This window comes from Sphaerodactylus townsendi, linkage group LG02 (genome assembly GCF_021028975.2).
Source record: "Sphaerodactylus townsendi isolate TG3544 linkage group LG02, MPM_Stown_v2.3, whole genome shotgun sequence".
In the NCBI taxonomy this organism is placed as follows: domain Eukaryota; kingdom Metazoa; phylum Chordata; class Lepidosauria; order Squamata; family Sphaerodactylidae; genus Sphaerodactylus; species Sphaerodactylus townsendi.
The window spans coordinates 68655184-68679079 of record NC_059426.1 but is presented as its reverse complement, the minus strand read 5'-3'; the positions used below and the strand labels follow the sequence as shown (position 1 = coordinate 68679079).

The 23896-nt window shown below is 41.3% G+C and overlaps 2 protein-coding genes across 9 annotated transcripts in view; one reads left to right on the top strand and one right to left on the bottom strand.

Moving 5' to 3' along the window:
* Positions 1–23896, bottom strand: part of PLEKHG3 (pleckstrin homology and RhoGEF domain containing G3) — a 73711-nt gene that overhangs the window by 31220 nt on the left and 18595 nt on the right. The gene's annotated exons all lie outside the window — the stretch shown is intronic.
* Positions 16134–17615, top strand: LOC125426258 (general transcription factor II-I repeat domain-containing protein 2A-like). Its single transcript, XM_048484519.1, has one exon. The coding sequence runs from the start codon at positions 16134–16136 to the stop codon at positions 17613–17615; it is 1482 nt and encodes a 493-aa protein (XP_048340476.1).

The window sequence follows — 23896 nt, the reverse complement described above, 5'->3', positions numbered from 1 at the left end:
ACAGATAGCATATTGCTTATATTTTTAGAATAAAGAAAAGTAGATAAATAGATATATAAATTATTAATAACATTTTTATATATTGTCATTACTTACTGTATCATTGTTTAATATATTATATATTTATATTATTTTTTCTTTGTTTCAAAATGTAACTATAATTGTAGTTTGGATATGGCTTTTTAATTCTTATCTTTACTTTTGGTCTTATTCTGTTTTTAAAAAGAGTTATATAGTGTCAATAAGTTTAAAAAGAGTTATGTAGTGACCATTTAAAAGAGAGAGGAGTCTTCTTATAATGCTATAAAGGGTCCTAGTATTACACCCCTTCTTCACTGACCTATCAACTACATTATCCATTATTCAGTTAAAGTCTGCTCCAAGTATAACCTTTCCAGAAGCAAAAGAAAAAAAATGGAAGTTACAAAAATTAGATTGCTTTATAAAAGAGGTAGTATGCATTCTCAATAATGATTGTTCATCCGCAAATTATTCCTTTCAAGAGTACAAGGACATAATGGCTGATCTCCCTACCCTACCCCTACTGATAGCCGGTACACTATTTATTTCATTATTTGTTTCTGTGGTTGGTTATGGTTTGGCTTCATGGTTTTACTTCATGTTCCGCCCTCCTGGGGTGATCACCCCAGCAACTAGAATTTGGGCAGCCCGATCCATAGGGCACCAGTGGCCAGGGACTTCATGACTGCTGTGCCGCCTCCTGAGAACTTCCAGGTGATACGGGGAGACAGCAAACACACACACACACACACACACACACACACACACACACACACACACACACACAAGCCCTGGCTGCCTGGAAAGCTCTCTATACGACTCGATGCACTTACACCACCCAAAAGTCCAATCTTTACTGCAGTAAATATAAGTGTATTGCATTTAACATACAATTGATATCCAGTAGATCTTCATAACTCTCTTTGCACAGGGTACTATTAATCTTATTCTACAGGAAAATTACAGGAAAACTTAGACTAAGAAATACTAACTTTGCTCATGGCAGTCTTGTGAGGATATGATTGAGCAAAAATCTGACAAATGGAAACATTAACAGACCTAGTTCACATTAAAAGGAAAATGAGGTGGTAATGAGGTGGAAGAATGCTGAGATGGTAAAATGGACTTACCACTTACATTCCAGCTGTGACTGTTTTGTGCATTTCAAAACGAAGCAAAACAGAAAAGTAGCACAGCAGGGGAAAATATTCTATTCCATCACTTTGTTTGCTGTTCTGATTTTCTATTTGCATGAGCTTGGACATAGATCCTCTACCTGCGATCTGAAAATGGTACGGTCCATTCTACCATCTGAGTCCGACCTCACTACAGCAAACCAGTACACCAGTTTCAAAAGTTAATTCTTAAGGATGACAAGGTGGTCAAGAACAAAACCACACAATACTGGAGAGTGAATCATCACGATCCCAAGGTAACAAGCTACCAACAGTCCCCTCAACTAACCCTTCAGCCAAGAGTCCAAACGACAGCCTCCAGCCCTTTCAGGTCTCAATCAAGGAACCATCAGAGCTGCCATTTTAGTACACCCTTGTAACCTCAATTAATCATGATTTCCTATGAGAAATATACATTGAACAGAATGAACAGAACTGCTGGTTATTTGGAACTATACAGTAACCATTACTAATGCCATACCCTGTGTATCACTTTATAAAAAAACCCAAACCCATTCTTTAACTATACATGCTCAGCACACTCAGAGGCAAAAAAGGAACAGCAAAAAACAATTCAAGCAATGAAAAATGCTTTCACCCATCCCACTCATGATTGATTATTCAGTCAGAAACTACAAACATTTTCCAGTCAAATAGATGCGCCCCCCCCCCCCATAGGACAGAGATCAGAACAATATGTATTTCTTAAACTATCCTTTAAATAGCAAGTTGAGTCACTTAAGTCACTACGAGGAGACTGAGGGCCAATTCTAACACAGTGCTTTCTCTTCAACAGTATAATAGGGATGTATGCCTTGAAAAATATCAGTATTTTTGGATCCAGGTATCAGGAAGCTGAAAAATATCAGTATTGCCAGTTATCTCATTCCCAATTACCAGCTGAGTATTCAGATCCAGATTTTTTTTTTTCAGGATTCCAGCGTTATTTGGCTCCATTATTCCCTGTGGGGAATCTTTTGGGAGTGACGAGGGGCTTTTCTTTAAGCTAATAGAACTAAAATTGCAGAATTGCTGCTAACATCTATTCATTAACTAACCCCCAAGTTGCACATGAATTGGAACAAGAGGTCAAAAATGAAGGCCCCTGAACAGGGTGCCTCCAGCTATCCTTCATTGTTTCCTATGGAGAGGGGGAAATTCCAACCTTTCTCCACTGCAAACAGTAACGAAAAGCTCCAGAGCAAGCCAAGCAACCCTGGCCAAAAGCCTCCCAATGCAAAGAGAGTCAATAAGCCACCAAAGAACCAATGCGGGAAATTCGTGCAGAAGCGCAACAAATGTCAAACCAGAGAATCCAAATCAATGTAAAACCAGTGAATCCTCAAACCCAAACCGAGATAACCAGGGAAGCTGTTCTAAGCTCAAGAAATATCAAATCAGAGATTCCAAGCCAATGTAGACCCTGAGAATCCCACCAATGTTCAAACTTGAGAATTCAGTGGAATCCAACTTGAACAAAGAGCATACTCAGAATTGCCAGTTCAACCAAATAAATTTTAAAAGGACAGAATTCAAGCCAAGCCAGGCTGGCAAGCTGATACCAAACTCTGGCATGAAGACACTCAGTAAAATCAAAGAAAAATTGTCCTTTCAGACCAAAAAGATTCAAACCAAAGATATCCAAATGGACATCCCTAAAGTGTACACTCTTGTAAGAGAAGGGGGGAACTCCTGTGCAATAAGGATTATGAGATTTTTTTTTACACTTATGGTAACTGGGAGCCACCATTTTCCACTGGATTCCCAAAATATATTTTGTCAGGTAGACACTTGTACAGCTCTTACACATAAAGGTACAGGAAAATATGTGTGAAGCAGCCATAAAATTCAGCATCTTTTGTGCAACCACATCTCTTTAGATAGGCCAATAATTAACCAAGACCCAACAAAACATTTTTGCCCTACATTGTTTCCCTGTTAGTGTTCTTCTTTCTATATCTTGCACAAAACCCAGCATTCTTTGAAGCACACACAGTTCAAGCACATCTTCACAATAACACAAGTGAACATGTCATTGCTGTGCCAATGTTCGGCAGCCAAGCAAGCAGCGACAGGTCTGTCCTTCAGAGGCACCTTCCGCAACCAGCTCCCATGCCTTTCATCTTTCTCCAGCGTCCCGATTGCTCTCAGCAAACTCTACCTATTTCCTTAAAAGGTATCACAAAGCACTTGTAGAGTGGAAGCAAAAAACTCACTTTTCTGCATTTCTTCAAGACTGACCCAATTTTGCCCTTACCTATCAACCTAGCAATTTGGGATAGAAGCCATTCCAGGCTGCTCTTCTTCTCCCAGACCGTCATCTCTCATGCATTTGTCTTCCTGGCTGCCTTCACCAAGTGCTGCAAATGGTACATCTGCCAAAGGAAGCTGGGAGCAGCTTAGAATAGTGAATAGCTGATGAAGATATGGAGACTGACGTCATTTCCCCACACTCTCACATATTAGCACCACACCCAGAAAAGTCTAGCTCCTTTTTCTCCCACACTAAGGACTTCAGCAGAGACATACCTCCTGCACATAACACAGCAGAAGGAACGGAGGGAAAGAAGGAATCATTTTTTTTCCTAACTTTGTTGTGTCCAGGGACACTTTCATAAGTGGATGTGTTCTGGCATGCTGACAGGCCACAAAACAGTACCTTCTTATATCTTGTGGTTTCTCCTTCTCTAAAGTGGCCAAAGGAACATGGACTGTGGTTTTACAAAGACTATCAGTTATATAGATCAACTCTGAAATTAAACCTGGGGTTGTTCTGCGGCAACTGAAGATGGGCTTGAAAGAAAGCAGGGCCATGCATATTCATTATAAGACCCTAAATCTGGGTATCCAGGTTGCTGTCAACAGGTTGCTGATCAATTTCAATTTAAGAACCAGAGTTTTACTATGATTTACTATGGATGAAACAAATACATCCATCCTGGACTGCATACAGTTTTCAAAATGGTCAGCCCCTATACACAAGGTCTTTTTTTCATCTGAGCAGTACTTGGGAAAGAGAAGTCTACAATCAACACTTCATCAAGTTCTAAAAGCTGATTACAGAAGTACCATTTGCTAACATTGCAAAATAAATATTTATGCATAAGTAAATATACTTCGAAGAGCCACGTCGCGTAGTGGTTAGGTGCTTGCACTGCCACTCACACAATCAGGAGTTCGAGCCCCCTGTGGGTCAGATATCCTGGCAGCTGGCTCATGGTCAACTCAGCCATCCATCCATTCCTGGTCAGTAAATGAATACCTACTGGTAGCTCATAGCTAGGGGGTAAAGAATAGCCGAGGAAAGCAATGGCAAACTACTCCACAAAAGAGGCTTGCCTATAAAATCACTGCTCGCAGTAATACCCCAGGGTCGGACACGACTGAAGCGGAAACGTTAACTTTATTTATACTTCAAATTCTGGCCTGGTCCTGGATCTATTGGCCAAGGGCTGAGAGGTCAGGGCTATATCTTTAATAGGGGACAAAGAGAAACTCATTCATCTGGCAAAGAGATGTTCCCGACCTTCCTTCCCTGATGATACCGATCAATTCTCAGCACAATATTTCATGGTTTAATCTGTAACCTCCTCTTGACACTCTGATGAAACGCAACACACCCTTTGTCTGTGATGAAGCAGCCTTGCATAGGTATGAATCACAATGCTATTTGGTGACAAATCATCATTAAATTCAATGCATCTTGCACTGGAAGGATCCTGCACTAATTGCCCTAAAGGCCATCTACATAGAAATCCTGGGCAGATTTTTTAAAAACCAACCAGTCAACAAGGAGGGGGAAAATGTAAAGAGCTTTCCTCCAAAGAGAATCTGAAGGGCTTCCCTCTTTCACACTCACATGGAAGACGTGAAATTCTAGAACTGTAGTATGAAATCATAAGGCTGGATACAAAAGTGTGGAATGCTGCTCTGAAAAACATCAATCAGGGAGCAATTCACACTGGGCAAAAGGTCTTGGAAGAAACTCAAAATGGGGAAGATGAATGGTGGCCACAAAGAAAGAAAGCTCTTCTGGCCGAGCATGCATGATCCTACTTGGAATGAACTTTCCTACCGAAGTCTGTTTGCTTAAAAGCGATTTTACCAAGAAGCTGCTGGGAGACAAAGCCAAAATACACAGTAGCATAATGAGCCACACTGATGTTCAAATGCATGAAGTTCTGTGATGAATATTACTTTTGAGGAAAAGGGGTTCTGGGAGAAAGCTGTACCCTGCTGGAAAAGCAGGGCTTCACTAGTGCTAAGGCTGAGCCCCAGGTTGCTGTTCTGAAGACTACAGCTTAGTATTTGAATATTTGGAATAATAGCAGCTCATCAGAGTATGTATATGTATTCCCTTCCCTAAGGAGGAAGAAATTCCCTAAGAAATCCTCTCATTCAGGAACATTTTTACCAAGTTTGCTTATCATTTATCCTCCAACCCTACCTTCCATAAGGAGGGTAGGGCTGGAAGATAAATGATATAGCAAACTTGGTAAAAATGTTCCTGAATGAGAGGATTTCTGGAAACCATAAGTTTCATGATAAAAGGATGGTAAGATGAAAGCATAATAAATAAAAGTAATGCAAGAGACTGAGATGTATTGGGGGGGGACCAATTACCTAGCATCCCAGTCTCAATTATGTCCCAATTTGCCATACAGATTTGAAAAATTCCATTAAGGCCAAACAGGAACTGACACTGTTACAAAGAGCAATTCACAGCTGGACCTCATTTCAACTGCCTATTAATCAAAGGCAATGACATCTAAGGTTATTCAGAGTTCTTTCCCTTTCCTTTTTTCACTAGCTAACCAAGAAAGCATGAGCTCCATCCACCAAACAAACAAAACAAAGCAAAATATGCACCTTGCGGAACTCAGCAACGTCCCCAGAATGTTGAATTATCAAATATTTGCCTTCAGCTGTATTCCAGCTCTATTTCAGCTAACTCTTCAGTTTGGTTCCACTTCAGATACAAACTTTTCAAAAGTGGTTTAGTAACCATCTGGTTCAGACACATGCATTCAGAATGATTAAAGAAAAACTTAAAAGTGCAGACTTGCCTCTATAAAAAGAATACGTGATAAATATAGAACAAGAAGTAAAGCATATTGACTGATATAGTGGGAACGGAAAACACAGTTTTAGCTCATTTGTGGCATTTTTTTGGCATCTTAAGGCAGTGAACAGAAATATAAATGTCATTATAAACATCTGGAGCACAGAAGATGTAGGCAGTCTCTGCAGCTGGGCTGGGGCTTTAAGAATGTTTATTCAGAAGCACATCCTACTTTATGAAATGGGACTTAGTACTGAGTACGTGAGCACAGCCTAAAGTGATCAAAGGCTTGGAATATCATTCTACAAGCCAAGTCTAAAGCAATCTCCTAGTTTAGAAGAAATGATAAAGAATGGGTAAGAGTGAAATTCTCCTGCTCTCATTCTACTAGAACTTGAGATACTCCCTGAATCAATTGGCCGTAGCTTCAGCACTGACAAAAAATACTTTTTCATATAGCGCACAATTAACTTATGAAGCCCTAACTTTTTAAAAAAAAGATTGGACAAGAAGGATCAATCACTCAATACTATGGCACCTTTGAAAGTTCCATATTCAGAGGCAGTGTATTATTACCCCATACTGGGGATGGCTATAATCCATGCCTTGCTTGTAAACTTTTAGGAACATTTGACCTTTAGTTGATGGGAAGCTGACATTTATAGACTATTTTTAATAACAGCAACAACAGGAGCAACAATAAAAAGGCAACTTTGATGGAATCCATACAAATACCACACCAATGCATTACAACTTCCTAGGCCTCTGGGTAGGGCTCAAATTGTAATGAAAGGCCAACAACCCGCTAAAGACCTGGCAGCTGCGATATTAAACAAAATTAAATAATAATAAACCACCCTTCCCTTCATGGGCACAGGGCAGCTTCCATCATATAAAAAACAGTACAATTTATACAGTAAAGATATTTTTAAGATCTCAATAGTGACTAACTAATCTTAGAAATCCATAATTAGCATCCAATCAACATAAAAGCAGAGACAATGAGAAGTGGGGGGAGAGGGAGGTTGTTCTATGGCAGTGGTTCTCAACCTTCCTAATGCCGCGACCCATTAATACAGTTCCTCATGTTGTGGTGACCCCCAACCCTAACATTTATCCATTTTACAGATGGAGAACACTGATGCAGAGAGTCTTAGGCGACCCCTGTGAAAGGGTCATTCAACCCCCAAAGGGGTCCTGACCCCCCAGGTTGAGAACCCCTGAAAAACTGTAGCAGCCTCAACCATATTCCTGGTGGAACAGCTCTGTCTTACAGGTCCTGCAGAATTGTGTCAGATCTCACAGCTTTATTCACTACAACAATTCTTCTACAGTCTTATCCAACGTGGCAATTCTTCTGTGCTTATTTTCACTTTTGAACTGTGGCTTGTTGATAAAAGAATACAGGTAGTATACAATGAATATGTGGGTTTCTGTCTGAATAAGTGTCTTTCATGTCCTGGAATCCTAAACACAATGAGGAACTGCTTAAGGTGGCCATCTGAACTAACTAGGCTTTTAAAAATTGATCACAGTCTATTCATTGTTTGAATTATTACATCTCTAGAAGCTTCATTTTCATGAGATTGGCTTTTTCTTTGCCTTTGTCTTATCCATGAAAAGAGGTTAGCACCTGGATCAAAGAGTCTTCTCTCTTGATCCTACATCCATCCTTCTCTAGATACTACCTGAGAACTACAGATGGATGAGGAAGGAGCTCTCTTATATTCAAGCATCCTGAACTTCTCCTTTTAAGAGTCACATCCTTCTAAAGCCCACTCACTTCAATGGACAGAAGGGCATAATTCTGCTTAGGTGTGGCACTATTATTCAGCCATTTATTTTGAATTAGTTTCCAGTTTTGGTTTTTAAGAGTTCAGTTCAGACTCAAGGCAAGCAAGACATTTTACGTTTTGGTTCAGCACCAGTTCTCCAAAAACCCAATCCTTTCAACTGTGCTACTGGTTTAGAGTCAGGTTTAATTCAGCTTCTCAGAGGTCACCCAAGTCAGGATGGCACATGTGGGAAATTGAAGGTTATAAACAAAACTACCAACATGGTACCAAAACAAACCTATAAACAAGGTTATGAACAAAACTACCAGCATGGTACCAAAGCCCAGAATGCCAGTGTCAAGAAAAATAGTATGAGGCAAATATGCTGTCAGTTTAAAAAGACACTGAACTAGCATGGTCATGTTCACACAAAAAGTTCTGCATATGGCACCCTCAGCAGGAACCAAGCAAACAGTTAACACTTCCCTGCACTAGATTATACAACACAGCTGCCAGTCCCAGCTGTATTGGCACTAGCAAAAAGGAGCACAGAGGTTTATAGTGTTCAGAGAATGGGAAGATTCACAAGCTCTAGGTTTGGATATGAAAGGTTCAGGATGTTATTTTTCAGGCTACGGGTCACACTTGGACCCCCTCTCCTTTGAGTGGAAATATTATGCTCATAATCCTAAATTACATCTGAGAAGGGAGAGGTTAGTGAAACATCTTAGTCTAACAATGTTCAACAGTACTTCTTTGTTCTACAGATTTAAGCAGAGAATGCTACCAATTAACAAACAAAAAAAGTAAATTAATTTAATCCCAAACTACACAAATCATCGTAACAGGAAGTGTTTCCGCAAGTCTCTGTCACCAAAAGTTCCTTTCAATCTGCCTTGTCACTCCGTGTCAACTTCATTTCAACACTTTCACCTCTTTCCCTTCCTTGTCTTTCAGGTCTTTTTTGTTTCTTGTCTTTCTCCAACTGCCATTTTTTTCTTTGCCCTTTTTTATAATTCCATGACCATCTCGAGTTGCCCTTCATTCTGTGTCTTAGCAGGACTAATAATTTCAAACCCCTCCACACACACACACTTAACAAATGTGTGTCCGTGTATTCTCCTCTGATGTGCCCTCCCGCATAACATTCCTAATCTCAGACATGGAACGTCTTTGCTGAATACCAGAGCCTCTCTGTGGATTCCTTGGTGACTCTGGCTGAGGGTTACGCACCTTTGTTCCATTCAAGATACCCTGACCTGGAATTCTACCCTGTTCCTGCAGGGCTCTCTCACACTCCTTTTGTAAGTATTTTAACTCCTGTCTCCACCTACCTGCAGTCCTGTAACTCCTCTATGGATTAGTGAGTGCTGCATAGCCTTCTGGCTCTGTCATTAATGGGTGTGACCCAAGGATGAAGTTTCACACTCTCTGAAAGACATTTTCATCAGTATATGCCCTGAATTGGAGATGCTGCACTAGAGTAAGTGTGACATTACTGTCTTGTTTTTTCACTCGACACCTTTTCAGTCTTGTACTTCTGGCTGCACAGTAACAGTGCTGCTTTCTGGTCCTTGGGTCTACTACTTTCTCTCCTCACACACCCCCACGCCCCCACATCCCTGCCACGTGGAATTTACACAGCCATATTGTCATGCCTTCAACTATACTTGGTTTACTCACTGCTCCCACTGAAAACTGATTACTGCTTGCTGATGCATGACTTCAGATGGAGCTAGCTCTGTCTCGGTCATGCTAAGCTGGTTATGGAGGTGATCCTTTTTTTCTCTTAACTCTGCAGCTCTTTATGCTGACTTCCAGATCCTTTTGGGAGGGTATACATCTGATTTCAGCGGTAAAAAACCAACCTCACAGGCTTGAGAATCCCTGGACCACTCTTCTGGGTAACCTTCCACATAGTGCAAATACATTCCTGGATTCTCTGAAGCAGCAAAATAGTTAGAATGTTGAGGCCATGGAGAATAAAAAATTACTGATTTTTTCCTCAATCTTTTTTTTTAATCAACTACAAAGGTTTCTGTGTAAACAAAAATTATAAAAACTGGATTGCTAATCCATTTTTACTACACACTTTACTTGCCATATAAATAAACATTTTCTTGTCATACAAAATATACTAACATAACATTCTTCTCAGCGTATTTAATGCCATATGCAAAGAGGAACAAACCTCATTCCTTCCTTTTAGATGGTTAACTTTTAGTAACCTAAAACTGTTAGACTGCTGTCTCTGTTGCCTTGAGCTGCCTGATTGTCCATCTGGTCTAGTTACTGCTGCTCTGTACCAGCCAAAACTGGACTCACAACACCTCTACAGGCAGATGAGGAAAATCAAGGATACAGACAGACATACTACAAAGTTGCTGCAGCTATTTCAGTCAAAACATGGGTTGCACAAGTAAACTGAGTACAATAACAGTAAGACAGAAAAAGCCTGTAGGAATCACTGATGTGGTATGACCCCAAAGCCCCAGCTGTGGGACAACCACCCCAATGTGTCGTATGATGCTGAAGTATGAATCCAGGTTGTTGTTGTAGGCTTTCTGGGCTATGTGGCCATTGTCTAGTAGTCTTTGCTCCTAACATTTCGCCTGCATCTATTGCTGGAATCTTCAGAGGTATGTCACAGTGAGATGCATTTCTATTGACGGCACCAATCCTCACTCGCTCCTTGCATGAAGCTTTGTTGGTCTGTTCCGCATTTACTTACTCTAAATCCTACATGGCCATTTTTTCTTCAGTAGGATTCCTATAATAATCAACTATCAGCAACACCAATAATCTCTGACTATGCCAACATTCTCCAAATGCTACCAATTCCAACTTTAGAGATAACATCATGTTTTGGATCTCGTGCTTTCGTAACCTCTCATTTAGCTTCCCCATCTTCCCCATCAATTCATCCCCTAGAGTATTTTCCATTTGGCTTGCTAGGCTAATCCTTTTTCATCTGCACAGTATTTTGAATACCACACCCTGACTGCCACACATTTATATAGTTAATCATACGTTTGATAAGACAGCCTCATGAGATGTCCAATTTGGGCCAACCAACAAGCCTCTCTTTAACATACAATTTCTTAATTTCACAAAAAGAGAAATTTAAACTTTTCACAAAGCATCAGCATATAATCTTTCCACAATTCTCAATTGCACAACTGTTCTTAAAGCATTCTGAATCCCCAACTTTGTCAGGTTATGAGTTCTGGTGTACCATCTTCTGAAGATATTCCTATTATTGCCTTTTCATTTTGGGGTCACTTTCCTCCTCAGTTTCTTCCCACTGGACTATTAGAATATTTGTTTCTGTCCCTCGGGCAATTCATGCAACATAGATTGTTATACATTCCTAAAATATCACAGCATTTTTCTCCATATTTTCTCCTTATGGAATCAGAGGCCCCCAAAGAAAGGTTATTTATGTACTTTTTTTGTATTCCACCTTTTTTTGCTGAGACACACAGTGAACAAATAAGTTAAGGTCAATGGCTTATGCTTCCCGGCGTACTACTGGGCCTATGACCTTGCTGATTAATCTATGTGTTATGCATCCATAATGTCCATAAACCCATCTCTCTCTTCTACAGATTCCTGAATTCTATCCAATATAATGCCTATGATTCTCTCTTACAGTTCAGGAAAGAGACACTGGCAAGCCATCTTGCAGAGGCATCCTAAACTGAATTGCAACATTTTAAGCCCATCAAAATTTAATGAAATTAGAAGGGTGAAATTATGCCCATGACTGCACTGTGAATCTGTTTAATAAAATTTGAACAGAGAGCATAACTAATTAACCTTAACAATGAATAAACAAATATAAATAAATGATGCAATCCCTAAAGTATTAATGGTTCATGACAACAGTGTCATTTTCTAAGCAGTTTTAGTTATAGAAAGTTTCTTTCAGTAACAGTTTTGTCATTTCTTTTTCTTTTTTCAGATGACTTCCTCATTTACATTTGTCGCTTTGTGTCCTCCCTCAGCCCCTATCCCAGTTTTGTTCCTCCTTCAATTGTCAGTGATGGACATTTTCCTTCCTCTTTCCCTATGATTTTGCACTTCTCCCTCCATTCTAGAACTATACAGGAGTAACCATTACCAGCCAACCCAGTAGTTTACTTTTTTGCAGATCATGCTTCAAACTGTTTGGATCCTTCAGATTTTGGTCTGCAAGTAACCCAAACTGTACACAGCACACAGATCTTCCCAAATTAAATGACAGGAATATTTGCCCAATGTAGCACAAGGAGAATTGATATGAAGTGGTGAACAAACAGACCTGAAGACACAAACAGGATAGAGAAACATTAAGTTGTCAACAGGGTGAAAGGTGATTCTATCAGCTTAAATACTGTATAAGAGAAGGGCCTGAAAAGAAAATGGAGTAAATACTTTCTGATGACTGGCATATTACTTCCATTCTTTAGTCACTCCATCAGGTACTAGGCCCAATACAAGGTACTGACTATCACAATTGACTTAATAGCTTTGTTCCTTCATACCTTTAGGACTACCTCTACCCTATGGTCCACCAGGTCAATGGAGAAAGGCCTCCTACAAGTACCAAACTACAAATGGCCAAATCTGCAACTGCTCATACATACATTATCTGTTCTGATCCTCACCTTAGGGAATGGCCTTCCTGATGAGGTGAGGAAGGCTCCCATCCTCCAGGCTTTCCGCAAACTATGGAAAACTGAATTATTCAGGAAAGCTTTATTTTTACCCAGGAAATAGGAGTGTACTGATATGTTTCAGAAAAATGCTTTGATTACAGTACAGGGGACTGAGGAATATACTGCTGTATAAAGCATGCATTGTCTGTTGCAGAAAGTATGATCCTACTACATCACTTCTGCATTGTTTAACATGTCACGTCAAAAATTAAGCCACATTTAGGTCCATTTTCAGATTTCTACAATTCAAACCTGCTTGTTTATTGGTTGTCCCGTCCCCCCCGCCCCATTTGACTATGTTTGATTTACTCAAGGAATCTGCTCTGAGTCTCAGAGAAAAGTAGACTATAAATAACATCAAATAATAACACTAACGATTTTCTTGCACACTATAATTCTGTCTTTTTCATGTTGACACATGCCAGGGACCTTATGGTCCCTGCAACATGGTCCTTGTTAATCTATGCCCGTGATGGCGAACCTTTGGCACGCGTGCCCGAGGTGGCACGCGGCAGCCTCTTGCTGGGCACGCGAGGCTCTGACTCTCCCCCTCCCCCTCTCCCCCCCTCGCACTGGCTCCGGGTCGTCAGAGGCGTCAGAAAGGGCCTCCGAGGCAGGGCGCAAAAACCCCACTGCCTTCTGGGACGGTCTTCCTCCCGCACTGCCTTCTGGGGCGTTTCCCTCTTTCCCGCCCTGTGCTCTCTCGGCTCTCCCTCGTGCTCAGCTGTTTCAGTGCTCTCTCGGCTCTCCCTCGTGCTCAGCTGTTTCAGTGCTCTCTCGGCTCTCCCTCGTGCTCAGCTGTTTCAGTGCTGGTGACTGGTCCATCTTGCCGGGTTGTCTGCTGCTGCCGGGCTGCTGTGCCTCCTGGAGACCGTGCAAGCCTCGGTAGGTCCAGCGGCGGCGGTCACAAACTTGGAGGGTGGGCGGATTTGAAAGGCGCGGCAGGGTCAAGCAGTACAAAGCGAGAACCATGAAGGAGCCTGTTGGGAGGGGGCGCAGAGAGACGTGCTCCCGGCTGAGGGAGGACACATGGCTTCGTGGAGACTGGAGAGAAAGCTCCCCGGGAGCTCCTCAGAGGAGACCCTTTTTCGGGGGGGGGGGGTTTCTGGGCAGTCCAGCCCGCCTGCCGTGTACCATCCTTTCATGAACTTGGAGGGCACGATCTTGGAGGGGGGGTGGATGGGCGGGCGGATTTGGAAGGCTCGGGTGGACGAGGCGGCTGGGTAACAAACGAGAAAGCTGGAGGAGCCTGTTGGGAAGGGTCGCGGAGAGACACGCTCCCGGCTGGAGGAGGGAACATGGCTTCATGGAGAGAAAGAGGCGCGCTTTCATTAGCGGCGGGCGGGAGGAGACGTTTGTTGCCGAGAGAGGGACTCACTCCCTGCCTGGTCTTACAGCAGCGCTTCGACTCCCCTCCTGGCCCCTTTTATTTCCTCCTGCCAGCAACCCTGTTAGCTCCTCAGAGGAGACCCTTTTTCGGGGGGGGGAGTCTTCTGGGCAGTCCAGCCCGCCCCGCCATGTACCATCCTTGTAAGGACATCTCCCTCACTTTGCCTCTGAGAACAGCCTCTGCTCCACGTTTCCAGCCAGTGCCGGATTTTGTGTTTGGAAGTTTTTGAGCAGCAGGCACCGTGCGCGCGCTGGCTGGTGTGCTCTCTTAGGAAAGAGATTTCTCTCCCACAAAGACATGTTTTCCACAGTCAGTTGGGCAAGCACGGGGATTATCTCAAAATTTGTAGCTGTTTACATAAAATGCGGGTGGGGTGGATGCCTTGAAAAGAGCGTGAGGACGATCCCCCCTCCCCTCCCCAGTCACCGTCCAGCAATCGCTAGCTCTCATGTTGACACACCTTGCCCTTCCAGCCTGTCTTGTGTGTGTGTTTATGGAGGCAAGGGCATTCGTAAAGCACAAAATGCATTTCCAGTGGACCAGAGAGAAGGTGGTGGTGTTTTTTATCTTTTCCCCATTAGAGTCTCCTCTTCATTATGTAAGGAGGAGCGGTGAAGAGAGATTGGGGGGGGGGGGCAGAGAGAGAAGGAATTTAAGATCTCATGTTAACTTCCTTTTTTCATATTTCTTGGGAGAATGATGATTCGGAGCTAGGCAACCAGATCTCATTAAATAAAAAATTCAGGATCCAAAGATCCCTGGGCAAAAAATCCCTTCCCCCCACCCCAGCAACTCTCTATGCTTCCTGAGATGTCTGAATAATAAAATCAATAACTTCTCTTCCACCACCCCTGAACTTAAATTGGGAGTGAAAAGTTGGTTTAATGAGGCATGCAACCTGGGAATTGCAAATGAAATTCCCTGAAATTACAGGGTTAATCCTAAATAAGAATTCTTTATTAAATATGTATTGGTCAAACTAAGGGTCTTTTTTTAAAATTTAAAGCAGAGTATTTTCATACTTTTAATTCCTGCCAGTGATTTTATAATCATTTATTCCCTCTCAACTCACTTTCTCCAGCTTTAAAAAACTGCTGCTTTAATATGGAAACCATGTGTAGCCAAATGCCCATAAACAAAGAGCAAAAAGAGTGAAGGGAGAAGATTAGAAATAAGGCATGAAATAGGTCTGCTTTCAACATTTGCTTTAAATTAACAACCTGTATGGCAAAGAGGTGGTTCTTTAAATTGTTTGTTGACACTGGATTTGAGAAAATCATGCTGAGACTTGTTGATATTTGGAAATAAATGGATGTTTTTAAAGTATTGGGATGAATGAGCAAGCAACAATTGGTTGCCCAAATAGTTGCATGGAGGACAGTGTAATGAAATTCTCAAAGTAAAGATGCTAAAAGCTATATAAAGCTGAGGGAAAGGAAAAAAAGAATTGATTATTGTTTCTGTACAACACAAAATGAAGTTGTGGAATGATTCCTTCTCTTTCAAGGAACAGTTATTGGGAGTATTTTTGTCAAGAATGTGGCACCCAAAGGTGGCCACTGGCAACTCGTTGGTCTTTTTGCAAGAGAAATCTGCCATTATTACCAGGGGCTTGGTTTGCTCACATGTGAGCTTTTTATTCCACGCAGACTGAGCTGAAAACCTTTATATTTATATGCCTCTCTATATACTTCCTTAAATATATTCTTTGCTATCATAAGACACAACCATTGACAGGCTTTCTTAACACTTGCCCTAATTCTACCTTCCACTTTAATCACCTCCCCCCACAACAGTCATCTTGTGAGGTAGGTAAGGCTGAGAGAGTTCTTGGAGCCATGTGTTGCCGTTCTGGTGGTCAGCAAATTCAAAAGGAACCCCAGTTGAGAATCACTGGTCTATTCAGGGAATATCCATTTCTTTAGTGTTAGATATGTTGTGTCGGATAGATTTGTACTGGATGCTTAATTTTTAAAAAATGTATTTTTGCAGACTCCAAGTCACCCAGAAATGGCTACAGCCAAAAAAGCTAAAACAGACAGTGGAAGATCATTCCAAGAGACCTGGACAGAGTTATTTGGAGTGATTGAACGCGGTGGGAAAGCGTTCTGTGTCCTGTGTAACGAAAGTGTTGTCTGTCGCACATCAAGTGTCAAATGGCACTTTGACACCAACCACGAAAATGTTGCCAAACTTGATGAAGCTGAAAGAAAAGAGTTTCTTGAAGGGAAATTGAGGAGCTATCATTCCCAGCATCTTAGTTTTTCCAACTATCTTTCCAGAACAAATCATCTGACAGCTGCCAGCTTTCAAATTTCACTGTGCCTAGCAAAACACGGCAAGCCCCTCTCTGATGGGGAGATTATCAAAACAGCCATGTTGTCTGGGAGTAATTCTCTTTTTCATGATTTCCCAAACAAGGACAAAATTCTGAAACGCTTTTCTGAGATGGCAATTAGCAGAAATACTGTGAAAGATCGAGTCCAGCGCATGGCAACTGATGTTAGTCAGCAGCTCACCACTGACTTACAAAAGGCAGCCTGTTACTCCATTTGCGTGGATGAAAGTACAGATGTGACTGATCATGCCAGGCTAGCAGTAATTCTGCGTTATGCTGCTGGTGACATCATGAGAGAAGAGCTGGTGAAACTGGTGTCTTTGCCCAAAAGAACACAAGGGATAGATATCCACAGTGCGGGGATGGAGGCTTTTGTGTCACACAATATCAGACCAGAGAAAGTGGTTTCAATCACTAGTGATGGGGCACCTTCCATGGTGGGGGCAACATCTGGCTTCATACAGTTCTTTGTTAAAGAAGTAAAACATCCAGTCATCCAGTTCCATTGCATTATACACCAGGAAGCTCTTTGTGCCAGGACAGCAGCAAAACATTTGACGGGATGTCCTGAAAGATGTCACAAAATGGTCAATTACATCATGGCTCGTGCTCTGAATTCTCGACAGTTTCAGACACTTCTTGAGGAGGTTCAGGCACAGTATAATTGTTTACTTATGTACAACAATGTCCGGTGGCTGAGCAGAGGACGAGTCCTGGAGAGATTTGTAGCCTGCTTGGATGAAATTAGGCTGTTTATGAATGAAAAGGGGCAGGAATTTCCACAACTCACTGATATGGCCTGGCTTACCAACCTAATGTTTTTCACAGATTTTACAGCACACTTCAACGTACTGAACAAACAGCTACAAGGTGTTGGGAAAACAGCAGAAAGGATGTTTTGTGATATCAAAACATTTGAGAGAAAACTGCAGGTTTTTGAAAGAGATCTTGAAAGTGGGCAGCTGAAATATTTCCCAAAACTAAAAATGCATTTGGAAAATTCTACAACTTTTGCAGACAATCCTACAAGCCATCAGGAAATCTACAAGGAATTTTCTAGCATTGTAGCAGCTGCAAAGGTGAATTTTAGTAAAGGATTTTTACAGTTACGCAAGATGGAGGCAACACTGTCTTTTCTTACTTTATCCAGATAAAGCCAAATTTGAAGAACTTGATCTTTCCTATGAAATTGGTTAAATTTAGAAAATCTGGAAATGGAGCTGCTGGAATTTCAAGAAAGCACACTCTGGAAAAATAAATTCTATGACTTGCGTGAAACACTGGAGAAGATAGAAAGGATGACAGAGGAGAACACAGCTAGTTCTGAAAATGAAATCCTCAAAGTGTGGAATTCTCTGCCAAATAATTTTAAATCAATGAAGGAACTTGGGATTGCTTTCCTTTCTTTGTTTGGATCGTCTTATGCTTGTGAGCAGCTGTTTTCAGCTTTGAACTATATAAAATCTGACACAAGAAACAGACTTACAGATGAGCTGAGTGCTGCATGTGTTGCTCTCAAACTTACTAAGTATGAGCCAAACATAGACAAATTATCAGAATGCATGCAACAGCAAAAATCACATTAATTGGTCAAAAGCATGCCAAATGCAAACGTTCACTTTCAAGAAAAAGTTGTTTGTAAAATAAAAGTTGTTTATGTGAAGTTGTGTATAAAATAAAAGTTGTTTATATCATTGAAAGCTCTGTCATTGTGTTTTTCTTTTCAGATAAAATATGGTGATGTATGAGTTATTTTTTGTAAACTAAAACCTCAGTATTCAAGTTAAATTGCCGTATGGGCACTTTGCGATACATAAATGGGTTTTGAGTTGCAGTTTCGGCACTCGGTCTCAAAAAGGTTCGCCATCACTGATCTATGCAATGACTGATGCAGTATAGGATTCTTTTGTATTGTATGGGTTGGTGGACATTCTTAGTCTGGTTTTCTCGGTTGAGACCCACCTGGCTTGGGACACCCTTCTGGTAGAATACATTACATCCAGCATAGCTCTCAATGTCATCAAAGCATGCAAGACCTTCCCCATAACAATGAAAAGACCTGGCTTTGGTTAACAACTGAATATTTGAAAAAAGAAAACTGCATGACTGATTTTAGCTGCTGAAGAGCAGTTGATTAGAACAAACATGGTCAAGACCAGAATCGAAAAATCCTCAGATGATACAAAGGGTAGATTGTGCAAGGAAGCCAACGAAACTATAAATCATATACTCAGCTGCTGCAAAAAGGTTGCCCAGACTGATTACAGAGGCACAACTTGGGGGCCAAGGTGATCCACTGGAATTTATGCAAGAATTACAACATTAGGGCTGCTAAAAACTGATGGGAATACTGTCCAGCGAAAGTAACAGAAAATGAGAAGGTCAAGATCTTGGGGGACTTTTGAATCCAAATGGAAAAACTGTTGGCACATAATACATGAGACATCACAGTGATTGAGGACAAAAGTGACCATCATCAACATAGCAGCTCTGATGGATGGGAAATACCTGGGGGCAGCTCTGGGATGGGAAATACCTGGAGATTTGGGGGTGGGGCCTGAGGAGGGTGGGGCTTGGGGAGGAGAGATGTAATGTTTCTGGGTTCCAAAATAGAGACCAAAGTCAGCAGACAGTGAAAAAGAACATGAGGACACTAAATACCACAATTTGAAAATTGAGATTCAGTGACTATGGCATAAACAAGCTGAGGTCGTCCCAGTGGTAATCAGTACCCTGGGTTCCACTCTGAAAACACTTGAAAGATCTTCAAATTGACAAAATCAACATATGTCAGATTCAGAAGGCAACCCTGCTGGGATTCGCATGAATCCTACTCTAATACATTGCAACGTTCTAGGTCTCTGGGTGGGGCTCGAATTGTAATGAAAGGCCAGCAACCAGCTAAAGAACTAGCCGCTCAGATACTAAACAAAATTTAATAACAGTAGTACCAGTAGCAGCAGCAGCAGCAATAATAATAACAACTAGTACTGAGAAGGTGGGTAATTCTAACTGTATGGCAAAAAAATGAAGACTACAGGTACATGCAGAAAAGAAAGTGAAAGACTTTCATCAAGTACTAAAGTGCCATCATATATTGGTTAACAAATTAAACCAACAGTTTATTTTCTAGGGGAAAACTAATGAAACTTTACTCTACTATTATAAGATATCAAGTCTAGGATCAAACATACAATTAAAATCCTGGACTGCTATAATCTCTCCATCTGTAAAGCAATCCATTATGGGTAACAAACAGGTTTTCTCCCAGCTGTGCTTCCTGCTCTTGAAGTGGTGCATAAATACAGGCTAGAATAGCTTCGTTTATCATTAGTTAAACCCTTCAGAGAAAGGTGTGAGCATCATTAACCTATTGTGGAAATTAAAAGCATATTCCTTTTGTTTTTGAGTTGACCTCTAAATATTCCTTTTCAAATTTCAGTGGGTTAGATCCTGTGACTCACTACCACATTGGGAGCCTTCTCCATTTAGCAGAAGAGAATCTCAGAACCCAATATAATATTTTCCTTAAGTGGCCTCACCAAATTGTTTCCTTTTTATATGGACATTTAAACCTTATTGCATTTACTAAATTTTCACTTGTTCATCATATTGCTGAAAGAAACAAAGAAAAACAGTTTGGTTTTAGTTATACAGCTAGAAATAGGTTCCCAAAATCACCAGTGATTCTAGACAACTTTGTATTATTTGAATCTTCTAAGAGCCTTTAACTTATCTGCAAAATATTAACCTTTTCTTCCAAGTGTTCTTCCAATGCTATTACTTGGTTCAATTTTCTCAGTTTTCGCCATGTTGCTTCTTATGTGTGTTGTCTGTGTGTGTTAAGTGCCATCAAGTTACTTCCAACTTTTGGTGACATATGGTGAATTAATGACTTTCACTGGTTTCAACCCATAGTTCTTCTTTCACGTTCACACAAACTTATTAATGTAAATCTGTTCTTTAAATGGTCTATAAACTCTAGAAATGTTGTTCAGATTGTATTTTGGCATTATGAATGCTTCAGGGGGGGTTTCAACTTTATTTCAATTTTAATAGTAAGACTTCATGGTTGATACTGCAATCAGCTCCCGTTTTCATTTTTGCAGAAGGATTAGAGCTTCTTTTTCTGCTTCTGGTTATGTAAACTATTTAATTTCTGTATTGGCCATCCAGTGAGGTACACGTTGATATGATAAGAAATTTACTGTATATAGCCACAGGCCTTTACAATCTAAAATATATTAACAATCAAATATATTAGCAATCCAAAAAACTCATCATAAAAATTATCAGTAAAGCTCTATTTGTAAATCACAGAAATGAGGGTCAATTCAAGAATTATAACCATCATTAATATTGAATATTTATAATTCAAGTATAAAGTTCAACTTAATCTGTTGCTTTCTTTGCCCTGATTTTCCTGGCAGCCAGAGCAAAAAAGATGATCTCCACATACACAGTTGTCTGTACAGTCACCTGAAATGAGTTCACAGTGAACAATTTGTTTACTTCCCAGAATCTCATGAGTAGCATTCCTGCTTCATTTCATGCTCCTAGCCCAAATCTTCCAGCAAAATTTGATTCTAGTTTGTTTCTTACTTTTGCATTATAATTACCAACTATTATCTTGTTCAGGTGCGTGATGCATTTCTTCCTGGACACTTGCATAAACACTTTCAATTTCTTCCTCTCCAGCATACATAATTAGGGCACGAATTTGAATTATGGTTATGTTGACAGGTTTTTTATTAAGTATGATTCATGTTATTTGATTATTGCATTATAGCTCTTGATTGCTTGTACTACATCTGACATCACTATTAAAGCAACTCCTTTTCTTATTTTTTTTCATACTCCACGTAAAACACTTCATAATTTTTGTGACTGAAAATGTCCGAATCCAGTCTATTTTAGTTCATTTACTCCAAGGACTGCAACATTTAAACATCCATTTCTCTGTATTATGAAAGGCGTTCACGGTAGAAATCAGCTGGCTGTTGTGATTTTTCCAGACTGTTTGGCTGTGGTATGGAAGTTTTAGCTCCCAATGTTTCACCCTTTTCTATAACTGGCATCTTCAGAGCCATGCCACAGAAAGATTTGTCTCTCTCTGTGGCACAGTGTAGAGTGTTTTGTGTAGTTGGGTATTTCTTTTGCCAGTCATAGATGATGGGCAAGACGTTGAGAGCTAAACACCACCAAACCACAGTCTCACAGTCCAGAAAACCCACAACAGTCAGTATGCCATTTTCTATTTAACAATTCCAGGTTTACCGGGATTCATACTTCTCACATTTCATGTTCTCTTCCACAGATGTGGCCGCTGATTTCTGAAGGGGATACATCTTAGTATGGTGTCTCAGCTGTGACCTTGAGTGATTCTGCTAGGAGTTTAGACTCTTGAGAGTTTAAACTTTTTACAGTATTGCTCTCAGCTTTGCTAGCACACAACCTGCCCCTTGCCATATTAAGATGTGTATCATATACAATGAATATTTTAGCAAAACATCATAAGATTGCTCTCACTGAAGGAATTTACTGTTTTCAGACGGATTTGATTGTGTGTTCCTGCACTGAAGGGGGTTGGACTTGATGGCCCTTGAGGTCCCTTTCAACTCTATGATTCTATGATCTTTCTAATGAATCAGTGTGGCTAACCACAAAGGTTGCTTGTTTGGAGAACAATATTTCAGTTATAATTTGAGAGAAATTCAAAAGGGATAGCCCACCTACATCTTAGTTCCACCAATTAAATCTTTTAATTTACAAATAGGGCATAACTTTTCTTGCAATTCCCTGGACTGTTACATGAAGAGCTATAGTTGAAATGCATGTATAATCAAAGGGACAATTTCCAAAATAATCTCCATGTCTTCAGAACTTAGAAGGCCTTACAATATCTCACTATTTCTCATTTTTTCTAAATATCTAGGTTCTTACACATATAACTTCTAGAACTAGGTTCTAACACATATAACTTCTAACACATATAACTTAAGATTCTAAAAGGCTGCATGCATGTTTGTAGAGAAATCAAATAATTAATGAAATACTGACATAAGTGTTATTTATGGGTATCTGTACATCTTCAGAAATCAACATTCTGAGAGCCAGTATGGTGTAGTGGTTAAGAGTGGTGGACCCTAATCTGGAGAACCGGGTTTGATTCCCCACACATCCACATGAGCAGCACACTCTTATCTGATGAACTGGATTGTTTCTCCACACCTATACATGATATCTGCTGGGTCTAGTCACAGTCACTGAGACCTGGGTCTAGTCACAGTAAGGGGCTGTCAAAAGACCCTGTGGGGACCACGCCTGTCCTATAAATCCTGGGTTCTTTTTTCCAGATACTCAAAAACCACGAGTTCTCAAAGATTTTATTGGAAAAAAACCCCAGAAAACAAGAAAACGTTCTGATACAGTTATTTCTCAGCTAACAGCACAATTCCTGGCAGGCTTTGTTTCAGACCTGGGCTCAGGAGATGCTAACTCCTGCCCAGCTTGGATTAGAATGTCCTTTCTTTTCTCTCCTGGATTCTCAGGTAAACTTCATTTCCTGGCCATGCTGTAAGCCAGTTTTTTGTTCTGGCCACTGTTTAGCTACTAGTTTCCTTTTGGGTAATTTCAAAGCCTTTTGGCTTCCTGTCAGGAGATCAAAGCTCCTTGTCAGGTTATTGTGAGTTTGCTTGATCCTGTAACCGGAGCAACCTCTTCACAGGGGCCCAGGTCACCCTTTCTTTGATGGGATTCCAGGTATCCCATGTCCCCGGTTGCACACTGTTTTGTCACGTGGGGGGAGCACTGGTTGGGTCCCCGCACCTGACCTTTCCCGCGGTGCAGTGACCCAGCTGGTGCCTGGCACCCCCCCCCCGTGCCAGGGCGCCATGCACTGGCTGAGGTGTTCACCATGGTCACAGGTCAGCTCCCACCCCCCTGAGAGGCCAGGGAGGGCAGGAGCCGGCCTACCACCACGATGTCTGCCGCAGCGCCTGCCACCCAGTCCTGCCCCCTCCAGCCTGCTTGCAGGGGGGTGGGGGTCAGCAGTGGGCACCTGCCCACCCGAGCCGCCCACCCTGGGGAGGGCAGGAGCCAGCCTGCAGGGAGGGCAGGGGGTATTGATGGCGGGTGGCCCAGGCAGGCGGTGGCCATCCAATCTGCCTCAGAGCCCCGCCCACCCTGCTGGCTCCCGTAATGGGCGCCATTTAGGCCCAAGTAAAATGGGCAAATATTAATGTGGGCGCCATTTAGGCCCAGTACGCCACTGGTCACAGTTCTTTGGAACTCTCTCAGACCCACCTACCTCACAAGGTGTCTGTTGTAGGGAGAGGAAGGAAAAAGAGTTTGCAAGCTGCCTTGAGTCTCCTTCCAGGAGAGAAAGGCGGGATATAAATCCAAACTCCTCCTCCTCCTCCTCTTCTATTATACA

Excerpts from the sequence above, each read along its gene's own strand:
- LOC125426258 (XM_048484519.1), top strand. The coding sequence starts at position 16,134 with ATGGCTACAGCCAAAAAAGCTAAAACAGACAGTGGAAGATCATTCCAA.